Genomic DNA, 25,172 nt, shown 5'->3' with positions numbered 1-25,172 from the left:
TACATTTGCTTAGTTTAATAACAATTCAGGGGTTGAAAAAAGCAACCTTATATTTCATCATTCTTCTCTGCTAGCGACTGCTTAGGAAGCCAGATCAGTCGCATGTACCATTTCATGCACATGTTTAAAAACTGCACCTTTGTTCAGTAGCCATTTCAGTTCATACCCAGCAATAACATTTTACTACAGTTCAGTCCTTCCTGGTGAAAAGAGTTCAACAGTAAAAGTGCTATTTCAGGTACTGTGTGCACAAGTGACAGAGTAGACACACTCATCAACATCTGCTGAGCAGAAAGAAGTGGTTTCTTAGAATCAGCTCTTTAACTTCTGGGGAAATGAGTCTGTACACAGCAATGACAAAAACAGCCAGGTCAGATGAGGCCTTTCCTGTCACAAAATGAAGCACACAATAACACTGATTGCAGGCCTACACACAGACACCATTTTTAAGCAGCACATTCTTCGTACAAACTCACCACTCGCTTTTCCCGAAAGTCAATGCCCACCGTTGTGATGAATTTGGAATTAAATTTGCCATCTGTATATTGGTAAAGAAGGCTGGTCTTTCCTACTCCAGAATCACCAAGCGCTAGGAATTTTATGAGGTAATCGTAGTCCCCATCAGACATAGTGAGAATTCAGGCGGCACCTTGAAAAGCAAAGCAAAAAGGAACAGTTAGTCCAGAGCTCTGCCAGGACTTCTGACAAATGTCTAAAATACAAATCACTCCCTGAACTACAAAGGAGCAGGTGGTGGGGCCAGTTCTGTGCTCCTTTACACTGACTTCACTCTAAACTCTCAATTACACAAATTACCAATATCAAATGCAGCCATGACTGAAAAAGTACATCTTTCGTTTTATTACATTCCTCTTACTGGAAAGGGAAGACAACACAATTCTAACTTCTTCAGGCAAGACTGAAAATCAAGGTCAAACTATTCAAGCTATCTATAACAGAAACTGCAAAACTGTTTTTAATCCTCCTGGAAGCTGGCAAAAGCTGCTTAATTGTACTAGCAATGCAATTCTGGTCTCATACTCACCATGGCATTAGTAATATATTAAAAAAAAATCCTGGACTGTCCAATTATATTTAAACAAAATTTAAAGTAATTTTCTATTAATAGCTATTTCTTAGTCTTGCATAAGACTTTCTTCTTGTCGAGGTTTTTGTTTTGAGGAAGAATCTTCAGTTTTTAAAGTTTGTGTTGTGAAGCTAGCTAGCCATTCAAACAAAATCTTGATCCTGAATTGACATTAAACAAACACACACATTTTTTCCATGGCTCATTACACATTTAAGAAATTTCTCTTTTTTTTTCTGCCTTTTTAAAAATAACCATATTCTCTATAGTCTCATCTAAGTGCAGGAACAACTAAAATGTGTAACAAAAATCACTGGCAAATTCCATGTGTACTAGAAAAGCTGATGTAAGTGCACTGGCACTTTCCTGTTGAGTAGCTACTGAGCCTCCCTCCCCCAAAACAAACAGTAGAGAGCTGCCTTGTGCTGTGTTCAAAGACATGAACATGAAAAGATAAGCCTAAAATAACCACTTTAAAAGCAACAGAAGCCTCGTGTAAAATTGCCTCTTATGAAGGACAGAAAAAATTCCAAAAATACAAAAAAAATAGATTATGAAATAAAATTTTGAAAGAGTAATATCTGCTGTTTTAATTGTACATATTTTTGGAGCTACTTGTAGCTTGAACTAGATAAAGATATTAATTTCAAGTCAAACACTGCAGTAGTTTGCATCAATGGAAAAACACCAATTAATTTCTTGAATATCAACTCACAGCTTGACGTCTAGGACACACTGTGTCTCCAGCATGTGGGCGTCAATCACCACCATTCAGCTAAAACCGTAACCATCTTAAAAGCTTCACACCTTTATAATTGTCCCTCTCTTGGTTACAAGTCAGAACCGTGTCTGGTTGATGTGGCCATAAGCAGCTTACCAAAAAGCAGACACTGGTCAGATTTACCCCAGATATTCTTCACCTGAAGAGTTAGTGGAAAGCAGCTGACACTTTTTTCCCTTTCAGAGAAGCGCTGAAGTCTCCCTTTCCCGGCCAGTGTATATTTCACATTATGCCATCAATGCCAGTAACAGCTTGCAGGAAGGGGGTTTAGGTGACAGAGTTCACACTCACTGCTACGCCACAGCCAGCTAATTCACATCCTACTGCTGTGTTTTAACCAAAGTTTTGCAATAGAACAGAAGGCTGAAAGGGAGAGCCCTGCAGCAAAAGGGAGCTTTTTACATAAATGCACCACGACTGCAGGACTGCATCCACCACATAGGTCTGAAGGAACAGCATATTCAAGTAAGCAAGTTGAACAGGTAGCCCAAATACTGACACAAGAAGATTTTCAGAAGAAATTAAGAACCCTGATCCATTGGACACACTCACATGTATCAGCAAAAATCATTTGGGGGCAGGGGGGGGGGGGCCTTGTTTCATTTATTAAATCCTCTCCCCTGTTGGTGAAGGAAAAAAAAAGTAAAACCAGATCACCTACCCTGTAGCTCTGTCAAAGTCTTTTCATTGACATGTACCAAAAGAAAAGAAAAAGTATTTTAAAAAACAAAGATGGATTTTTCTCAAGACTGCATTTGATTTAGACTTCCATCTCACACATTTCCTTTGCCCTCATGTTCTCAAAGGGCTAAGAGCTGTTCATCCTCTACTCAAGCACATGTTCTTTCAGTCTCAGGGTCCCTAAATTAATTGTTGCTTCAAAAAACTTAGATGTAAATCTTAGGGCCAGTATATTACACAAAGACAACCTTGCTTCGTGCTTTTCACTGTGCTATGCCACCTGCACAGAGGTATTTGCCTTGCCCTGTTGGTTTTCTGTTGGGTGGCTATAGGTGTACAGAATATGTTTAACAACAAGTACCAATGTCAGTGCAGCTGATAACTGCTGATTTACCATGCACCCTGTGCAATACCACACAGAGGAAGGAAGGGCACTGCAGCTGTGCCATGGAGATGTAGGGAACTGTTACAGTTCAGCTGCATCTTCCACTGGACAGGGCTGTGTGCAAGCTCTGGCCAAAACAGAAAGGTCAAGATTAGGCTTTGGGTATTCCTAGTATCATATCTGATTTGTAAAGTGTCTGTCAGGACACACATGCCTCATCATTTGGCCCACTCAATTTTCCCTATGGTCAGTACAAAATACAATTTCCAAAGGACTAACAGAGGGTGAGGAACCCTTCACAAGAAGAATTCTAAAAAGGCCTTCTAAAAGATTTGCTTGAGAAGGAAATTTTCTCCTCTGGTTTTGAAATGCACACACCTCTCACTGCACCCCATAATGTCAATCTATTATTCAAATATCTCCAGGGAGTGGTTCTTGTGAAACCCTGCACAGTTAACCTATCCTCGGAGACATGTAAAGAGCTATTTTCATAGTAGTTTCAAGCCTTGTCCTCCTCCCTGTACAAATATTTAAAAAGTGATCTCCACCCTCCACTTCCGAGACCTGCAGTCCTAGTGTCCAGACACATTCAGTTTCACATAACAGAAATAAGAACATATTCACTGTAAAGTATATTCAGAGCAGAAACTTCTGTGAAGCTTTTAAAAATCATGCGCCTGTTACTAAAACCCATCCCATTTTTTCCTTCCAATTTTGCTTTTTTTAAAATTAGGCTTTATAGCTTCACACTCTCCAGTCTCTCCTTCCACTTTTCCACACTTCATATATCAGGAGAGTAGGAGGTAGAAAAGGAAGATTCTGAAAACACTAATGATACTATTAGAATTCACCAGTCACCAAAACAAAATCATTCCCAAATCTTGCTTCTAAGAGTAAGAACTCCTTGGTTTGTAAAAAAAAAAAAAAAAAAAAAAATCACAAATGGACACAGTTTTAAGCTCCACATCAAGCCCTCCACAGTTTTGCCTGTTGTAAATCCCTCCTGAAATCCCATTCAGCTCTGGCTTTGCACTTTGCCTGGTATGCAGAGGAATAAGAGCTATGAACAAGAGCTGGAAAGGCTCCACTGGCCTTTTCCATGGCTGACAGGACCCCCACAGCCAGCATTTGAGCCGTGCCTGTACAGCTGCTGCACTGCAGCTTCCACACACACACACAGATCAGGCCTTATCAAGAAGGGATTCTCTCCAAATCAAGTGCTCCTCTTGTTCCCTGCATTTCCTAGTCTGAGGGACTTTCCCATTACAGACATCAGTGTTAATGGGTTCATCTTTTTGCCTCTGGGACACAGATACCACAGCATTATTGTGTGATAAAACATTCCAGACTATGGCAGATTTGCTCCTGTATAAATTAAGGAAATTGGCAGGGCATGCAGGATTTCTCCTGCATTTTTGGCGTGCAGTATGGGAATAGGGGATATGCTTCCTGAACTGGCCTTACACAAAACATGCAACTCTTGTGCTGCTACTGAGCTGATGGAAAGAAGGAAAAAGGAAGAATGCAAAAGAGATGAATACATGGAAACACAAGCCAAAAAAAAAACCAAACAACCCAAAACCAAAAACAATAAAAGCATTGATCTGCAAATAAAAACATGTACATATACACACAGTAAAATTCAGGAAATCTCAACATGCCCCTAATCAGACAATCCTGAAGCACATCAGTTTAAAGTAAGGCATACCACTTACCCCAAACTCTGCAAAAGGAATAGTTAGGGCACACTGGAGACAGTACTTCCAGTAGGAGTACTTTGCCAGCACCACCTCTTCAGCACACAGCCAAGAGGCTTACGTGTCAGCTGTTTGCATCCACGTTGATGGGTGCTCAGAGATAAAGAGGTGTGCCCATGTCTGTGGCTAGGAGGGTGCTGCCTCGCTGCATGGCTGGCAAGCAATTACACAGCTCACATGTCCCTTTTATTCCTAGAGGCAAACAGCATTTCAAAAGAGATTTGTGCAAGACCTACCTTGGAACAGATCTAAAGTTGCTGCAAAATCACCCACACACCTTTAAACAATTACATTGTTCCCAGCAGGGGTTTTCATTCAAAAATGCACTAATGATGGAGTATATGGATCACACCTGTTCAGTTATAGCTTTACATTCTTTGAGAATAGAGCAGTCTTTAATGTAAACTGCTTCCTTTCTGTTGAGGCTCCATGCTTGTGATTAGAGTTGACATGGGTATTGGGGAAAAATGAAACCAAAATTCACCCCAGAGAGAAAAAGAAGACACTACAGGTCTCTCAGTGGGCAATAATGCATTTGTACAGATTTGATTATTCTACAAGTGCACATCAATTCATACAAAAAAATTTTTCACCAAGGCACTACACAAAATTAAACTTTGAGAGTGTTTTATGTGTCACTCCATCTGTTCCAGCAGAAAAACTGAGAAGTGATCCAGAGTGCAGAGGAGTACATTCAGTAATCCTGTCACAGCAGTGCCACCACAGTGCAGCGAGGCAATAGCCACATTCCTGCTCAGCGTGGAAAGCACACTGCATGGCCTCACCCTGCTCTACGGCTCCAGCAGCACCTGAGAGCTTGAAGAACTGGTCAATCACCAGCCAGCTCTGTCCAAACAAGGCACAAAGACTTAAATAATGCTCCTGCTTAGTCAGCACTTTGTTAAAACCTGCCAGATCTGTACAAACGTAATGTAGCACATCATGACAACAATTGTTCATAAGCTCAAGTACCTGCTGTGCTGGGGGAAGAGAACTGATGAATATGCACTTCACCAAAATGTTCTGAGCTGCACTATTGTTTTTCTTAGGAAAATGTATGACCTGGCCTGCTTTAGTTTTGGTCAAAATGACACTTTCTGTGACTTCTGGGGCTTTTCTGTAACATAAACATGAAAAAAAAATACTACTTGGTTACTTTCAATTGCTTTACACATTTTACTGTTACAATGTTTTTAGTTTCAACTGTAGAGGAATTCCAATGACTTGCAGGATCACTGTCTAAGGAGAACCTCTTTCTTGGAAAGATCTAACTAATTTTAAGGGTGCTCAAGATACAGAAGAATGTTTTAGCCTCCAAACACTGATGTCACTTTTACTTGGCTGAAGGTGCTCTACAACCATTTTTCAGCATTGCTGCAACTGCAGCATTTTGAGAGCACAAACTGACGGGCACACAAAGCACTGTGAGAATGAGTTTCTACAGGAGATACAGGAAATTATAATCCCACCCAGAAAGGGGGCACAAAAGAGAAGCAGCAGGTCTGATGTGGTGAGAACCTTGCACAACAGGCCAGGCAAGGAAACAGCAGATTCTGGACTATGTTTCCAGAAAACCAAGAGACACTAGGAATGGAGAAGCCAAGAAATGAAATAACAGTTAGTTTTGCAATTACATTTGCATTTCACCAACAATCAGGCAGCTGGATTTCAAAGGTTATCTCAGTTACACAAATGAATAAAAAGCAGCATGGAACTGGAAAGAAATGAAGAATAAAAGCAGGAATGTTGCAGTTGGTTATTCAACACTCCCCATACAGGAGGACCTTTGTGCAGCTTCAACTTCTGTGCAAAAAGCACAGCACCATCTCTGCTCCCTCATCACTTCCTAACATTTTCGTGCTCCACGGTAAGGAAATACTGTAGAAAAAGAAAGATCCACAATGCTACGTGATGAAAACAGTTGATCTGTCCCTGTCCTGGGAACAAGAGCTTTTGCCTCCTAAGTTTCCTCTTTGCACTCTCATCAGAAGCTGCTTTTAAGTCAGAGCAGTGAAGCAAACATCTGTATAAAGCTAATAAACTCCAGAGTAACTGGGGAAAGTAAAGCAAGCATTTGTAATTTCTTTTAAGCAGTTCCACACTACTTACTCCATCCTCAACCACTCCCCTCTTCCTCCAATGAATACATTAAGCCACGCTGGCTTCCAAGTCTTCCGTGCTATTTCACTAGCTTTTAAACAGGAAATTCAGAGCAGTGCTCAGCATCCTCCCTCCCTAACGTGACAATTCTGACCACTTTGGGACCCACCTCCTTCCTCACAGCCCAACCTTAACACCTGGAATACATCACTGCACTGTACCTACTCTTCACAGGGTAAAGGAATTATCAATGACAGTCTTACACAGACACACACATTTTCCAACTGTTTCTGACAAAATGAGAGCCACAAGGGTTTCACCCACAAAGTTGGTCATATTCACAGATGGGAAATATTCATGAGTGACCACCCACTGATTCAGCAGCACTTTCAAATTCAGAAGGGTAAGAAAAAAGAGCACACTTCTAATTCTGCCCACAGAAATAGCCACCAAAGGGTAAAGGAGAAGAGAATAAGAATCACACAGGATAGTAAGAATTGCATATTTCTTTAAAAAATGGTTTGGTTTTCCAGGAGATAAAAATCTCCAGCAGATAAGAAAACACATGAAAATGCAGAATAAGTTTTAAAAAGTTAAAAATCTAAAAGCTGAAAAAGGAAGCAGTTTCATATGTGCAGCTAGAATATTAATAAAATGACATCTCAAAGAAAACATGTGCAGGTACTCACAGTAAAGAAAGTGTGAGTTATGCTCTGCATATATGGGTGATTCAGAAGACTGCAATACATATCAGTCAGGCCATGCTCATGTTTAATTCCTTTAAAGCACACACTGTAAATGGCCAGAGGAAAATATTTGCAGCTTCTTAAAAAAACCCACAATATAGATATAGATATATTTGTCTTTTGGAACAGGAAAGTTCTCAGCTACCTTCTACCTTGTTTCACAGATAACCAGGAATACAGAACATAATTCTCCAAGAGGTTACACTGCCAAATTTATGAAGGATACCAGATACATCCTGCATGAGAGAGGAATAATCTGGCAAAATAAATTACCCTGATTAGGGCAATTAGAAGTCAATGGAGAAGGTCAGCTACCAGACACCTGAAGGTACTTCCTAATCATTGTTAGATAAAAGTGAAGACCACACAAATATGATACAAATGGGACTATAAAACTACATCATTCATCTAACATGATGTGGGAAAGCACACAAAAGGGTGAGGCAGGAAAGAATTGCAGAGCAGAATTTAATCCACCTTTTCATCTCTTGGACTGGGAAATACATGGAGTTTTTGTTTTTCATAGGAAGTAAACACTTCCTTGCTAAGCTGGTTGTTAATTGGGAGATTCAACAACTTTATTTTTAGCAGCCACTGCCATTCTTTAGCATTATTGCGTTTCTGTAATATTGAGATCTAAACTAACAGGGATCACAGTATAGAGGATTTCTAACATTTTGTTCTTCTAGTTATTTCTTAACAAGTTAAATGCTTTCTCATTCTTTAGGTGCCATTGAAATACCCAAAAACTTTGAAGTCCATCAGAAGTTTTCTGAAAACAGCAAAACACAAGGCATCATGGCCTTTTGGAGCAGGACTAATGTCATCATTCTTCCAGCAAGCAGAGAAAGCATCCTGTTCCCTAGAACATTTACTGGTTATCAAAGGTACTGACTGAACAACTAAGCCATATCCACATCTAGTGAGATGGAAAACTCTATTATCTATGGATATCAGGCACAACATTAGGAAAAATAACAAGTTACTGGTAAAAATATTGAATCAGTGGGATTTCTTAAATGAGTGTAACAAAAAGGAAAAAATAAGTTCATAGTTATCTGTGGAAAAGCATGGGAAACTGTCAGTTAAAACACTGTCCAGCAACTCAAAAAGGTTATTCTTCTACTCCTCAAATTCAGCATCACAGGACAGTCAGAGATGATAAGCAAGGAAGGACAGAGATGGAAGGATAGATCTAGATAGATAAAACTGAGGCTCACAGCTAGCATTCACTTCTCCCAATCTTTTGAAAATCAGAAAATCTTGACAGAAGCATCCTTGCAGGTGCAGAGCTCACTGGACCTACCTGAGGTCATGCTGCTGTGGAGAGCCAGTCAGAGCAGTGCAGGCTGGCAGCAAGACACTTCAGAGTTTGACAGGTGGGTGGCAGCTGTGAATAATCTGCTCCAAAGAGGTCTCAAAATGAAACCGAGCCTTTAATTTCAGAGTCTGTAATAGCTACAGTCTGAGAAAGAGACTTTTCAGCCAGTAGTGAGCAGGACTTGTTCAGTAAACATGTTTGGAGATAGTGTATGTGATGCTTCCATGTTTCATAAATGCTATGAATAGGTTAGAAATAACTTGCTGAGAATACTGTGGCCATACCTTAACATGCTCATTACATAACAAAACAGAACTTCTGCCTGAAATAGGCTGTATTCAATAGGCCACAACCTGTCCTCTTCACAAAGTCATGAATGTGCGACAGCAAAGCAGAAATCTTCGTGTGACAGCAAGACACAGCCACTTTAGAGCACACTTGTGGCTCAAAAGTATCACTCAAACTAAAGCAAAGCTACAGCTACAGTGCTTGAGTGGGCTTTTCTTTGAAGAATTAAAAGCCAAGCCCCTACTTCCACCCTATCCTCCCTTGAACAGCTCTGGAACTGCAGCACAAATTACCACTGCCCAAGCCTTCTGCTGAGGCCCTGCTGTCTGCCAAACTGCTCAGACGGTGCTTTGGCAAAATGCTGGCTTCAATTCCTGTCCTAGCACAGCTTTCTAGAGCCTCAGGGAAGGCATAACTCAAAAGAAGCACTGATTAAGCAGCCTGATCTGCTCAACACAAAGCTTCCATTCAGAAAGCCTGCTGTTTTTCAACCTGAGTTGCCAACAATATTTATCTCACTGCTCAGATCAGGATCCCATAATACAGCCTGAATTATAGTTAAATCCTGATACACAGCAAAGACTTCTGAGATAAACAGCAAAGCAAACCAGAATTTCTTACACTAATTGTTGTTACATAGGAATATATGAGCAAGGAAAGCAAAAAGCAGCACAAGTCTAATGCCACAGTTTGCTCACTTTCCTTTTAGTTATTCCCAGATAGAGGGAGGGGCCCAAAATGGCTGTAGAGTAAAACCCCATCTGAAAACTGGCAGCTGTTGCCAGCTTTTCATGCTGTAGGTGCCTTCCTAAAGAATTCTTTCATAACATTTCATGCACACAAAACATCCTCAAGTTTCATTTGAGCTGACCTACAGTAACAGGCAATTCTCCACCTCTACCTGTCAAAGTCTTCAATTAAAATTCAGAATGGTTCTGTTTATAGCTAATAAATGGCTTAGGCAGCAGTGAGCTTACAGAACAAGCACCTCTATAACCCAAGTTCCAGAAAAAATATACAAAGCTCTTCTATGAAAATAAATTGCCAGTCAGAATGCTCTAATTGATCCAAGCAGTGCAAGTTTCCTGTCAAAAACTGTGTCAGGGAAATGTGTATGCATACAGTGCATACAGGCTGTGCTGGCTTGGTGAAACACCTAATAGAAATGTTGTATGCTTGTGAAGAACTCCAAAATCTCACACAAACTGCCAAACCAACTTCACAGAACAATTCTACACCATAATAAAGGCATCAAACCTCTGAAATGAAGAACGGAATATAAAGGGTAAGTAATAGGAAAGTATTCAGCTATGCCCTTCTGAGCAAAAGTCACAAGAAAATGGGAGTATGTCATGGTACTGTCCCACAAGAGTTTCTATATGAAAAGTCTCATTAAAGTAGGTGCTGGTGTTTCATCTTCTGCTAAAAGACTGGCTTTGGCTTGCAACATTTGGTTTGATTTTAAATCAGTGCATGTGATTTACTATAGAAGAAACTAAGAATCCAATAATGTGATTCCAGTAAAAATAAATTAAGTATGTGAAAAACTAAAATCTCAGCACTAATCAGTACAGCTACCATGCCTATAGTGGAGCTGTGCTAACTGACCCGCTCATTCCCAGAGAATTGCCTCACCAAGATCCCAGTTTTTCTGGGTTTTTTTTTATACCAACAGTGTAAACATCACAATGTATCAGAACAGATTTTGTAAAATAAATTTTATCCCTATGACACAGTGTTTAAACAAATTCAGAAGCAGGAACTACGTTGTTTCTTAGTTATGAAGTAAAACATTTTAGACCAAATAAAAGTTACTCCTTTTTCTCCTTCCCATTGTCCAGAGCTCATTTCTCTCCTTCTACTAGGATACTTCCAGATCTTTTTCCATTAACTGGTTTTAAGATTTTTTAGGTCATTCTAAGTTTTCTATAGTTTCAGAATTTTTGTTGGTTTTTTTTCTACTTTTTTTCTTAAGAAAAACAAAATTACAATTTCTCTTTATAGCCATTGTTAGTAAAATGCTTAAAGAAGCCCAGCTGAATTAGATTCCCAGTTTGTCTTTACCAGGCTTAATTACTAAGGCTGTTTTGTTTAAGACAGTGTTATAAACAAAAGATATGTTGGAAACATGCAGATATACTGAAATCCAGCAAGACTATGGTGAGGGTAAGGGTGGCAGCACCAAATGCTAGCATATTGTTTTGCAGCATACAAAAGAATTCCGACATTATCAAAATTTAATCCTCAAATAACTTAGGCTATTAGAAATCACTACACTAAAATGTGCTAGAAATAGTTTCTGTAACACATTCAAAATGCAGTAAATGAAAGTATTATATAACAGTAAATTACAGTGAAGCAGCTACAACAACCAATCCATCCACACAGCACAGGAAAAAACAAAAACAGTCAGCCAAGCATCAATGTTTAAAAAATCCTTTTTCCCCTTTTCCCAAAAGTTTATATTATATATAAACTTTTCATACACTGGGGATGTCTATAAGGAAACAGTAAAAAAATATATTTATTGAACTATATTTATTAATTTCTCACTTCTCTGTCATAAACATAAGTCAGATGGTGACGATCTGGAAGGAGAAAAGTAATCTTAAGACATTCTATGTTAGACATCAAATAAAACCCTGGGAAAGCCTTGTGACCTCCACAGAAGTGGAGAATAATACTGTTTTCTGTTCTCTGAACAACTCCTCCTTGCTTATTTGCAGTCTCAAAAAGTGGAGTTTTGGTTCATGAATAGAACAATGCTGGTAAACACATGGCTAGAAAGGATGTTTGATTACAAAATCATGCTTATGGTGGCATGGCATGACTTAGTCAGATGGGTACATATATTCTGAGTTTCTTCCAAAGGAGATACAAAATGCAGTAATAACAGCCCACCTTCCTATTGCTTTTATGATAATTAAGATTCAAGTCATTACTATATGATTGAACAATGAATGTGAACTAGATGAGCTCTCATGGTTCCTTGCTATTCAAATATTTTTTTTTGCAATTAAAAATAACAGCCTGTGCGACACACCATGTTCATGCCTTTTATCAGCCCTTTAGCAAACATGATACCAAACATGTTGGTGCACAATGCAGTTAAAACCCCAGCCATTCTAAAGGACTGATTTATTCAGTATAATTTATCTTTAAATGCTGATAGGAACACAGGAAGAAACAGAAGGGGGAAAAGTTCAAGCACTGCAACATTTAAAAATACTGAGTTACTTTGTTCAATATTTTAAATGTTATTTGCACAGCACACTTTACTATCAGGGGTCTAATTGTATCTTCCCTGCAGAACAAGTTTTGACAAGTTTGCCACAGAAGACAACATAGGCTGATGACCTGGGATCAGAACAGGCATCTTATGGCTCCTGGATCCAGACATTGCTCACTGCAGTCATTTTATTTATTTTGTTAATAAACTTACCCTGGTTTGTATTTAAGTCTGACTGATTTATTTATGAAAAGCAATGAGTAAATACCTACAAAAGAGCTGCAGTTTTGTCATTTAACCCCAAAGCCTGTGTTACATAAACCAAGTGTGCTCCCCAGCTTTACTTTTCCCTCTAGAACGGGAGGATGCAGCAATGCTGAACTCTCAGAATCAGAGGATTCCAGGCAGCTTGTTAAAGTGCAGTAACAGTGTTTCAAAACTCTGAACAGAGGAACAGCTGTCACAGTCAGCTCAAGGAAAACTATGTAATAAATCTTCTGAAAATAAACAGAAAAGAGAAAGTGTTTACATACCTATGTCTAACAGCTGTGAATGGATCTGTAGTTTTCCAAATGTGCTTCAGTGACAAGTTTCCTGACACAGGTCAGATCTCTTGAATACCATAGTCATGCAAAAAGAGCCATTTCTCATCTACAGGAAGCATCAGCAGAGAAAGAAATAAAACCAAAATAGCGTAGTTCAGACTAAGAGCTCTAACATTCACAGGGCATGGGAAGCTGCCAGCCCCACACAACCAGCCTCCCCACCTAATTACATTCAGCTGCTTGTCATGTGGGCTTGCTGACCGATCAAGTGATCTCTTTTCCCCCTTTTAAAAAGTGAGCAAAGTAGCTAACTAGATCTCCCTAAACCAGGTAATAAACCTCGAGCCTTTGCATAAACTACTCACTCTCCTCCTTGTCTTAGGGAGAGGGAGTTGCAATGTGTAAGCACAACTTTTTCTAAGTATACAAAAAAAAAACCAAAATACAGCAACACAGTAGTCTACTATACTGAAATATGGCAAGCACCAAAGTTCCCCAAACTGGTTTTATTTCCCACCTTTACAGACAGCAGAAAAAGTTACTGATTGCAAAACTAGCAAAGACACCAGAGAGAGACCATGTGAGCAGGACTGGGGAGGACAGTGGCAGCTGTACCATAGGGCTTTGTAGGCATCTGTGCCCAGTCCTTTTGCTGAACCACTTCTGATGGCAACAAGCTCCAAGAAGAGATCAGAGTGAGGATGTTGCCAGAAACTTCCTGAAACACAGATGCCAAACCTACAAGCTCCTGTCCCTGCACTGTCCTAAGAGACACATGCAGACATTTTAAACATTTAAATAACTTCAAGGAAATAAAGCTACTGCTTTAAGATGTAAACCAGCTCTTCAATGAGTCAGTTCACAAGGGCCTGTTAACACAGGTCCCCAAGAGGCAGAACCCACAGGTCTGTCCCAATTTCAACACCAGTGTGTGCACCAAGGCACTCACTGGATGGAGGGCCCTGCACTGAGCCAGGACCTTCAGCCCCTGCAGCCCCACGAGGCCTCGTCCCCTCTCAGACACCCTGACATTAGAGATGCTCACAGGAGAGCACTGAAAGCTGTGGACAAAGCAACTTTTGCACTCACCATGTAAGATTTAGCTGATACGAGCTTTTGCAGACAAGTGTCCTTGCACAATCCTTTCTTGTCTCAGTTTATTTCCTCAAGCTGCTTCAAGAGCAGCAAAGAAAGGAAATTAAGGTGGTGTCTCAGGCTAGTCTCCAATATTATAATTTAAGAAGTGTTGCAGAAAGGCTGCTACAAATATTTAACATATGGATTCATCTACCAGTAACAAAGACGACTCCACAAGCTTCTTAACTCTCACTTGTTTCAGTGCTCAACTATCTTGCCTCTTTTCATGTGAATTAAGGCAATTTTTATTTTCCTTGCCCTGGTGAACATCTATTATACAGAGCTGGAACACTTTTTCATGCCCTGCCTTAGTATTTTTCCAGCATTAACTAAAATCCATTTCTTTGACATTTAGTTACAGGTGGTAATTTTTAAAACTCTATCAATTCTTGGCTCAATTCAATCTTCTGAAAATTTCACCAGTTTTAGAGGAATATAAAAGGCCCTTTTTTGCTCCCACATGCAATTAAAAAACAGAATTGTATTCAATTTTCAGCAATGTGCTTATTTTTAATCTTTAACTGCTTGCTTCCCTGATCAATACCAGCACATTTACTTAACTGTGAAGAAATATTCAGACCACAAGCACACTAGAATGTCTGGTAACTGCTCCAGAGTGCAGAAGGAGGAACAGGATAAGAAGTGTTGACAGACAAAGCAGCAATTTTGCCATGTTGCAAACAGCCCTGTGGGGTGACTACAAACACTAAGCACAAACTGTCTGGAAGCCTCAATCTCAATCTCTCCCAATGTAAATAGAGTTCAAACTCTTCCATACAGTCAGATGTTTGCCATCTTTAATGGGAAAACAATTCATAAATAATCCCCAGACTTCAGAGTTTTATTTCAGGATGAAATGAGGCTGCTCAACTCGTCTCTCACCAACTTGGTCTGAGGAACACCAACTAATTCTTCCTTCCTCCCTACCAGGCAAGGGTTTGCCAGAAAGCTTTATTTCAGCTGTACCTTTCTTTTTGAGGGTGAATTTGTGTTGATTTCAAACTGGAGAGTTATAAACTGGGAGGACATCAATGTTTGGTTATTTATAGTGTCTATTTTTAAACAAACACGTTTGCAGCCTCTCAGCAAATGCTGGAGAGGCAGCTGAGGCAGCCCTGCTGTGGTGGCAGGAAGCAAACACAAACCAAGCAGCAACAGCTGGGACAGGAACCACTGCAGGCAGCCCAAGGTGGGCCTTCCTCCCACTGCTACCCCAGTCCTAGGGGGTTGGAAGAGCTTGCACAATTTCTTAGTTTATGTAGGGGATCAAAATTACTGAAACTGTAAAATGTAGGTTTGAAGCTCCAGCTCTACAAAGGAATACCCATCTTCTCTGCTATTCAATATTCACAATGTTTTTACAAGTTGTATGAACAAGATGATCTGAATGCATGGAATTTATGGTTTACTTGTAAAACTTTTCTATGCTTTACAGGCCTAGGAATTTAAGAGGAAATTTGAGGAGTTAAACACAGTGAACAGTGTGGAGCATTCTTCAGTATAAGCATCAGAGTATTTGCCTTCACACACTCCATATCCTTGAGAAAGGTTGCAGGTGTCCAAACTGTCCCGTAGCAGATGTTTCCTCTATAAGAAAAAGGCTGGATTGTTACCTGCCTGCAGAAATAAAGACATCTGCCACTGGAGACAGGAATAGGAGAACTGGATCTAGTAACAGCCCATTTCAGATGATGCTACAGAACACATCCCTGTTTCCAAAGCCAAGAGCTGTGCCTAACATCAGTGTCATCTGCCCCTGCTATACAGTAACAAGTCAGTAACTCAGGACAGAACTAAAAGGACATGAAAGGAGGAGATAAATTCCATATAAAGGACTTTTTTCTTTTGCTTTTGTCTCACCAATATCCCTCCAGAAAAAAAAAAAAAGGCAACCCCCACTCACAAAATCAGCTTTCACACCAGAACTGTTATAGCTGAACTTTGCCAGGACCAAATAATGAAATATCCCTTCAGTGATTAAAATAAAAGTAGGTCAGGCAAGCCTTCCTGCTACCCAAAGGCACAACTGCTAAATATTTAGTAATATTAGAGAGTAAAGTAAAACTTTCATTAAGTTCTTTCATCTGTAAGCCAATCTAGGCAATTTCTAGCAATGGTGGTGACAGAGCTTCTTTTTAGCATTGCATGTGATAAATGATTGGCATGTTTAAGATCTGTAACATTTTAACATAGAAAGGAGGTTATTAAAAATATTCCCCTCCAAGAGAGTCTCCAGATAACTAACTTCCAAGAATTACCAGAGTCTCTTTAACAATAAAATCTAACAGTAAAATAATCAACAAATGAAAAGCATCAATTTTGCTTTCATAGAACATCATACTGCCTAAAGACAGGAATCCTTTGCAGCAGCACTCAACATCAGCACTTCAAAAAACTTCAGACCAAACTCTGCCATCAGAAAAAGACATCAAAAGACTGCTTCCCAAATAAGATTTATATATGGTTATATTTGACCTCAGAAAAGATTAGTAAGATTATCCCAAACAAGCACTTCTAATTGATCTGTCAATTCTGTCAAAACTGCAGGCTTCTGCCTCCACAACGATTTTTATTATGCAGTCTGTCCCAAGGCAAAGCCAAGTGGAGATGCCTATTCCAGATCTGAATCAAAAGGGGAAGGAAAGAACCCTTTAATATTTGAACCAGGTTCTCTCTCTCTTATTACAGTTCTGAAATCTCAGAAAGAAAATAGTATTAAAAAATACTATTGTACATGTCCTTGAACAAGATGGTACAACACCAAGAAACAGTCAAAACAGGCTTATTTAAAATAGCAATAAAATGTGTATGAATAAATATGATTATTTGTTTTGAGTGAAATGAGCAAATGTGATCATTTTGTATGCAGGAAATAGTATTTTGGCAACCTTCACACTACTCAAATTCCATAATCTGTACTCAAAAGAACATTTAACCTCAAGATGGATGAATTATTTGACATGCTACAGTTCTTCTGTGGGACTGTGTTGGTTCCCATTTGGTAAGACCTGCGATGTGCAGGCCTGACTGCATGCAGAGGGCACCTAGAGCAGCTCTGTGTGAGACACCAGTGGCCCTGCATTGGGTGAGAAGCTGTAAAAGCACCAATAATCTGATGTCTCTATCATCAGCCTGAAGAGCTACAAATCTCATTTTAGATCAATGATCTTTATCTACTTTAAAGGGTTGATGACTAAGTGAACTTTTTTAATTAAAAAACACTATCTTTACAGGAAGCTGCTGTACCCATTGAAAGGAACGTGTGCACTACAGCTACCAAAGAAAGGATTTTCAATTTTTTACAATCCTATATTAATACAGCTTTGAAAGTTTCTGTCATATTTCTAGCCACACTTCAGCTAAATTGAGATGTGTTTATTCTTGGCACTACCTGATCCAACATGTTATTTGAAAACCAATCTCAGCAGAGCTGGGTTTTCTTTCCAGCACAAGATCCTGTTCACATCTTTTCTGAACCTACTTAATAGGGCAAGTGGTTCATTATTCTCCTCGTAAGCTGTCAACAGTGCCTTTTGCACTTCAACTCTGCTTTCAGGAGGAAAAATGGAAAGGTTAATTATGTGAACTATGTGGCAGACAGAGAAGTCTGCTGCTTCTGAGCTACAGCAAAGTCTTGCTTCTGCAGTGTATTGTTTGATCTTCCATGCAATAAAGCACATGAAACCAAATTAAACACCTGTGATGCCTATTTTTTTCTACCATTTCTTAAAGCATGAACACTATTAACATGAGAGCTCCTTCATATTCCCATTTATTCAGTGACTCCCCAGGTTAACTAACCTGACTGGTTGATCTGCCTTCCTTCAGGGTGTGCAGGAGGAATGGGTGGGCTTGGAAAGGTGGTGATTGTGCAGTATGTTACCAAGGCAGGTCTTTCAGTTCCATTCCACTCCCTGTGTGACTCCCAATTACTAAAAACGTTACTGCTCCCTTTCTCCATGCTCCCACAGGATGCTAGGCTGAAGAAAAACTCCCTAAGGCTCAACACACCACACTCGAGATTATGAATGCAATAAGGATCTCTTGGAACAAAGCTCCAAATTTGCAATGCAAAAAACAAAGCTGAAATGAGGACGTGCCTCTTAGCCTGGTTTCCTAAGGAAACAAAGCTCATTAGAGAGGGGCAGAGACATGGAATTTCTATTATTGCTGTCTTCTCCCCCAACATTTGAATCTGCTGATCAGCTTTAACGCTCCTTTATAGAGGGGAAGAAACCACAAAGATCTGAACTTCCTGAACACTCTGTGAAAAAATAGCAAAAAAATGGCAGCCTGGATAAAGGGAAGAGTGGGATGTGTGCCTCCCCTGGAAGCTGGCAGTCAGAGTTTCCAGGTCTGCAAGGGAAACCCACCAGCTGCCCAGGTTGTACCTGCTGCAGCACATACTGTGACAGTCATTCAATTTACATTTACTTTCAAGTTGGATTTAAAAGACATTATCTATTTTAAAAGCAAATTAAATTTAAGCACATCTATTATTAAAAAGCTAATTAAATAAAACCAATGAGATTTTGCCATATCAGCAGTTCAGATTTGGGAGAGGAGGAGTTGTCTTCCGTTTCAAAACCTGCTAAAAAGCATGATCCCACTTTTGCAGCATGCTCTTTTCACAGGCCTAACAAAGCCTGCTCTGCAGCTCCTCCTGGCACACAGCAGGATCTCCAGCCCTGTGGGCTATATCCAAACTGACAATTCTAGAAAACTATCAAATAAAGATTTACATTCACCTCTTCCATTTCATAGGTAAAGAACATTTTAAAAACTAGTACTTTAATAACTAACTTAATTTAATAACTCCAATTTATATTTATCCAACCTAAAATTACAAGAATTTTGTTATGAAATTCAGAGGAAACACAAATCAGACAGTACCATCTTCAAACTTGGTTAACACCATCTCTGTACAGAGATGTCTATCCTGACGCCATTCCAAGAAAAAATATGGAAAAATTAAGTATTAGTCAGACAGTTCATGCCCTGACAGAAAAGACCTGTCAAGCTGTATCAGTGTTAGAGGAGAAAGTCAGTGGAGCATGTGCAGTTATGTGCACAGGATCTGAGAGTGCTGCATGAGAAAATCTGTTGGAAATGGATAATACCAGCAGGGCTAGAACTGCCCTGATACCTGTATTTGGGGTCATATTCAGTCATGCAAAAAGTTGGCTTAAAACAAAACAAGCGGGGGTGGGGGAGGAGGAATTATGATTAGCCTTTGAAAAAAAAGAAAAAAAACAAGCCACCATAGAAAAAAACCAATTATCCAGGGTTTTTTTTGCCATAATCTGCATTCTGAATGTTATCTAGGTTTCCAAGCAGACATGAAAGCACCAGCCACTGGCAAGAACTGTAGCAGCAAATCATCTCATGCAAACCTTGCATAAAACCATTTCACAGCAACAAGCAGTCCCACAGCTGTGAGCCTTGAGTGCTACCCTGAAATTCTCAAAATGCACCACACTCCATGACAGTCACACAATTACCAGCAGGGATCTCCAGGAGAAAGGTAATTTCCCTCAGCAACCACCAATATAAAATACTGTACTAGCAAGACTGGTGGGGACATAGGAGAAAAACAAAAAACTTGCATTTTTATTCATAAAAATGAATGAAGTTTTCTTTCCCCCCTACCCATCATACATGCTTTATTAGTCCTTATCACCACTAGCAGCCTTCAGTCTAGTTCAGATATTCCCTTTCCCCAAGGATGTTACTGGAATGAATTGTCTTCTTCCTTTCAGTTCACAGAGCAACCACTTTCCTTACAGTCTTAGGGTGAATAAGGGGAACCAAATGAAATATCACAGTTATGAAAATAATGAGCCAGGCCTTAAGAGTGAGACTGGGCTGACTCTGGACTTCTCCAGAGAACCTTCATCACCTTTAATTACATAAGCTTAATACAAGTATTATAAAAATTGTGCATCCAGTGTTTTCAATTTGGCTTTACATTCTGCTGTTTCTAATTCAAACCTGAAAGGAGCTCAGAGCTCATGTACCTGAAAGCCTGTCCTTTCCAACCAAATAAACTGCTCTAATAAAAGACATTTTTTCTACCCATGGAGCTCTCCTTACCTGAAAGTATTACTGAAGAGTCAGTTTTTATCTACTTTCCTCTTTATTCCTTTATCCTGTTATCACCTTTTAAACCAATAGCAGTACACAGCTGCTAAACTGGAGTCACAAACTCCAAACTTAATTTGGACTCATCTACTTAATTTGTGTAGCAGTGTCCTTATACCCACGCAATGTTTTATTTGCAAATAAAATATTTCAGCAAGATGCACTCCTTACAGTCCTTTCATTCACATATCACACTGACACACAGAATTACTGCAGAAGTGTACAGTTATTTTCAAAATACTTTTTGCAAGTGCCTTGCAAACTTGACTTTTAATTTTAAAACACTGATTACATATTAACCAACTTCTTTTGTCCATTGCAAATCACAGATTTCTAGAAAAGTTGTACTCCTGCTAAGTTTGTATCTTCACTGCTGCTTCCTGCCCCTTTGCTACCTTACTACCAGCCTTCACATTGTCTTCCAGAAGTGCCTTTTTCTGACATGCTTGATTCTTACCCATTTCTCATCAGTAAAAGTAGCAGACATAGAGAAAGAAAACACCTATGGGAAATGGGTTTGCAGACTCAGGAAAATATCACTACACTGGTTTACACTTTGATATTATCCTCAGAGCCATAGAAGCAAGGATATTTGCCTGGGTTTTTTTTCCTCCTGTAGTCTTAAATATTGAAGAACTTGTTAGGTCAGCTCCAGAGTGCTGAAATGCACCAGTATGAAAAGAATTCCACCACCCAGGATATGCAAAACTGTCACACACCCCCCAAAGCATCCCCAGCCCTTTGAAGCCACACCAACACCACAGGAAAAAAAGTATGCTGGTTATATGTCATATTTTAATCTACATGCCATAAGGTTTATTAGATTGGAAAATAAATCACAGGCACTGAGACTACTTATTACTATAAATCAAAAGTAAATTCTGCTGATTTATGTATGAAAATACAACAATGTAAGGGTGTTTCAGAAAAGAAAGGCAGGACTAGGACTTATTCACAAAGCTCCACTGGAGATAAAAGTCTCATTAAATCTTTAAGTGATCTCAGCTGATTTAACATGGTTCAAGTTAGTCCTGCCTCCTGACAGGGATGCAGTTCTGACTAAGGAGAGAAAAAAAGAAATGAGGAAAAGAACCTGATAACCAGATGCTACATCCAGAGAAAGACTGATTGGGAATATAACTGTATAAATAGAAAAAAAAAGTGTTTCTGTTACAAAAGCTGCCTTTTAGGTTAGAATTTATCTATCTATGCTGTACTTAAGCAACTTTTTTAGGCATGTTTGAAGCCCGTGCTGTAAATTCAAAGATTGTATCTGCAGCACTGAGTGGTATCTACAAAAGCAAGTTCCAGAGCACTGTGCATGCCCAGCCCAGGAAAAGTTCACCTATAAGTATCTAAGTAACCCTCTGCAGGACCAACCACGTGTGCAGAGTACAATAATGCAGCTTGAATACAGATGGAAATATTCGATGATTATTTATAAATGTAACTTAATTATTTGCTGAGACATCAACAGGGGAAAAGGAGTTCTCATTCTATATATTACACCTCTAGTGCCAATTTTGCCTGTTTCTTCAGATTAAATTAAATTCTAACCACCTCTGTTGACTGTGACAGACTGATCTTAGTAATGGTGTTGATCTGCAAGGGCAGGGTTATGCTGGAAACTGACAGACCTCTCACTGGTCATTTACCAGCATGGCAGACGCCTGGCAGGAACAGCACAACCAAGAATTCAAAGGCACACAGGCCTTGCTGCATGTAATACTTGTTTCTGTAAATGTCAAATGCTGCTTAAGAATTCTTTTATCTCACCCTATCTTCTCTTTGAAAGAAAAGGAAATGTGTAATCAAGTGATAAAATAATGTGTTCCTGTGTTTAATGATAGTGATAAAACAAACTTACAGTCTGGTTTTAGACATCTGGTTGCTCATGAGAAGTTTTGTTAACTGTGAAAATAAACCAGTGTAAGTTGTAGCACACCCTCTCTCCCAAACTCCTTTGTGCAAGAGATTAAGTAGATGTAAAATCAGAACCCTGAACGAGAAACACAGGAACATGCTGTTCTTCTTAACCATGCTTTTGAGACATTCATTTAGCATTACAAATACCATTCCTACATTTACCTATCAACATTTGAAATGCATATTGCAGTATATGCTTTTCCCTGGCTGGAAAATACTTGGAACACTCACAAAATTAGTAAAAGTCTATGACAAGAAAGAAGGGCTGAAAGATGTCTATGTCAGATTAAGTTTCCAAGAAAGGGCAGAATAGATTTTGTAGAGTTTCAAAGAAAAACCTGAAAGTGTAGCAATACATCACTTCGCAGAACTAACCCCAAACATGTACGTGTCACCGTGATGAAAACCTCCTAAGCACCATCTATGAGGGAATTGTCAGAAGAGCCATACAGTCAGGAAGCTCAAAATATTCCTGATACACGTCTAAGACATAAAAATTGAGTGGTTTCAACAGTTCTAAGCATGTCCTTTATACTTTGCTAGCACCATCAAAAATACCACTTGTATATTAATATACTCTAGTTATTTACAGAGTTAGGAAAATCAATAGATGTTTCTAATGGACTTTGCTTTCTTGAGACCCAAAATCATCAAAGTGTAAATTCAGCCCAAGCATTACAAATCAGGCTGAAGGGCCTTCTCAGCACGAAGGCTCCCTCAGACAAACATGCAATGCTCAAAAAGGAGCAACAGGTCTGTTGATAGTCACATACAAGATCCGAGTCCCGGCTAGGCAGATTTAACATTATTATAGCGCTCTCACAACGACTGACCATTTTTAAAGACTTTATAAAAATTTAAGCCAGACATGCATTCTTTTCTGTGAAAGGAGCGCAGGTGTAAAGCGGCGGGAGCTCGCAGCGCCTGCAGAGCAGCGCGGGCAGGCCCGAGCGGGGCTGCTCGCCGGGCTGCCGGCAGCAGCCGAGGGGCAGCACCTGAGGGGCGGCCCCAAGGCCGAGGCTGCGGACGGCTCGCCCTCACCTCCCGGGCGAGGCCCCTTTGTCAAAGCCCGGGTCGCTGTTGCGGAGCCGCGGGGCGCCGGCACCCGGAGCTCCCCGCCCGAAACACCGTCCCGGGGCTCTGACCAAGCCCTGTGCCAGCCCGGCCGAGCCGAGCTGCCCCTGCTCGCTGCCTCCCCTGCCGCCCTACCTGCTCGGCCGCCGGAGCTCCCGCAGCCGCGTCACGCCGCACCTGCCTCTTTTTGGGCTCCGACCGTGTCTTTTCCGTCAAGGCAACATCACTTCCCGTACGGCCCGAGGTGGGGGCGGGCCGGGCGGCACCGCCCCGGCGTGTCCCGGCCCCGCCGCGGCCACCTGGGCGGGCAGAGCGCGGCCCGAGGGCAGCACCGCGCGGCGCGGGCCGGGCCGGCTCCCAGCCCTTCCCTCCTCGCCGCTCTGGAAGATCTCGCGCGGTCGGTCACCATTCATGAGAGGCAAAACAGGTTTCGCAGCGCAAATCCGCGGTGCCTGGTTAATGCACACCACTGTGGTTTAATGAGCTCCTCCTGCCGCCTGCTGGCTGCCTGCCTTCCCCCGCAAGGGAAGAGCGCTCTTCACTCTCAGCAGCTTCCCAACAAACGCTTTAAATCCAGCAGTCTCAAGAATTCAGCAAGCAGAGTCTTAAGCTCAGTTGCATCAATAACCCTTTCTACCTGCATCTGTTCAGCCGTACTCTCTCTTGAGGCTTTTCAAATTCAACTGCCATCTTTATGGACAATTCCAGTCATTATATTTACGAAGGAAGTGCCTTCTAGACCTGAGCTACACTTCTTCAAAATAGCCTTTTCAATATTTAGTGGTACTGTAAAGGAAGCTGCTGGAGTCACTGCAGTAATTCAGTGATTGCACTGAACTTCTGTGGCAATATGGAGCATTCCCTTATAGAGTCAGGGAATGGTTTGGGTTGGAAGGGGCCTTAAAGACCATTTAGTTCCACTAGACCAGGCTACTCAAAGCCCCATCCAGCCTGGCCTTGGACACTTCCAGAGATGGGGCAGCCACAGCTTCTCTGGGCAACCTGTGCCAGTAACTCATCATCCTCACTGTAAAAAATTTCTTCCCAATATCTAATCTAAACCTGCCCTTTCAGTTTAAAGCCACTGCCCATGTAATGTCATGTCCAAACTGCATTAATGCACTCAAATGCACCTCCCAGCCTACCTTCTACTGCTATCCTCCCATCTCAGCTTCTATACCACTGCCTCCACCTACAACATTATTCCTGGCTTAAAATATAGACACACAAACAATTGGTTTCTTCCCCCATTCTGTACAAACAAGGTTCTGTGTTAAAACCAAAATCTGGCATAAGTTTGTCCCAAGATCTCCTGGGTTTGGTTTCTTTTTAGATTACTAAAGTCTTGAAGTATCTACTGATTTGGTTTCCCCAAGTCTCAGATTCTGTTCTGTCAGACTAATCCACACCTACTCAAAGAGGTATGCTTCCTTCCTAAGCTACACACTGAGGCTCTTCTCAATTATAACCCATTTCCCAGGCAGATTTATGTATTTTATATCTACTGTAGCCTCACTCTGTCAGAAATGATATCTGTGTGGAACACATGTGCTATGTGTGTTTATGTACATATGGCCAGGTCTGATCATAAGCTACCAAAGCTGGGTGCAGTTCCCTCCTCAGCCATTTGCACAACTGCTTTCCCAACTGAGCTGACGTATTAAGAACTGACACCATGAGAAGCAGAGACAAATGGTATTTATCACTTGGAGGATCAGATCAGAGGCAATCCAACAAAACCATGAAGCATAATCACACAGCAGCAGCTTTCTTTTTCGAGTTTCCTGATGTTATTTAAATGTAGAGGTGAAACAGCCCTTCAGACATTCAGAGTGCCATCCATGATTCAACATCCACGTCCCGAGCTCTGGTACCAAACCGACAGGCACGGAGCTGCAGCAGGCGGGCGGCTCCAGCGCGGGGCCGGGCTGCGGAGGCGGCCGGGGCGGGGCGGCCCCGGCAGGTGACGGTCGC

General features: G+C 40.7%; 1 protein-coding gene across 3 annotated transcripts in view; it reads right to left on the bottom strand.

The window, feature by feature from the left end:
* RAB27A (RAB27A, member RAS oncogene family) overlaps nucleotides 1-23,557 on the bottom strand; it is a 29,616-nt gene extending 6,059 nt beyond the window's left edge. Inside the window, exons 1-3 of one of the 3 annotated variants that reach the window (XM_039723440.1) lie at nucleotides 23,334-23,557; nucleotides 12,909-13,026; nucleotides 477-649 (exon numbers count right to left, since the gene is read on the bottom strand). In XM_039723440.1, the coding sequence (XP_039579374.1) occupies nucleotides 477-629 (153 nt within the window). In that variant the 5' untranslated portion in view covers nucleotides 630-649; nucleotides 12,909-13,026; nucleotides 23,334-23,557. Of the gene's footprint in view, nucleotides 1-476; nucleotides 650-12,908; nucleotides 13,031-23,333 lie in introns of those variants that run through there. The other 2 variants (XM_039723439.1, XM_039723441.1) reach the window with 2 other exon arrangements.
* Between the last annotated feature and the right edge of the window lie 1,615 nt (nucleotides 23,558-25,172).

The sequence above is a fragment of the Passer montanus genome, unplaced genomic scaffold (assembly GCF_014805655.1).
Source record: "Passer montanus isolate IOZ18808 unplaced genomic scaffold, ASM1480565v1 scaffold5, whole genome shotgun sequence".
Taxonomy (NCBI): Eukaryota; Metazoa; Chordata; class Aves; order Passeriformes; family Passeridae; genus Passer; species Passer montanus.
The sequence above is the reverse complement of the archived record's forward strand: the minus strand, read 5'-3'. Positions and strand labels throughout refer to the sequence as shown.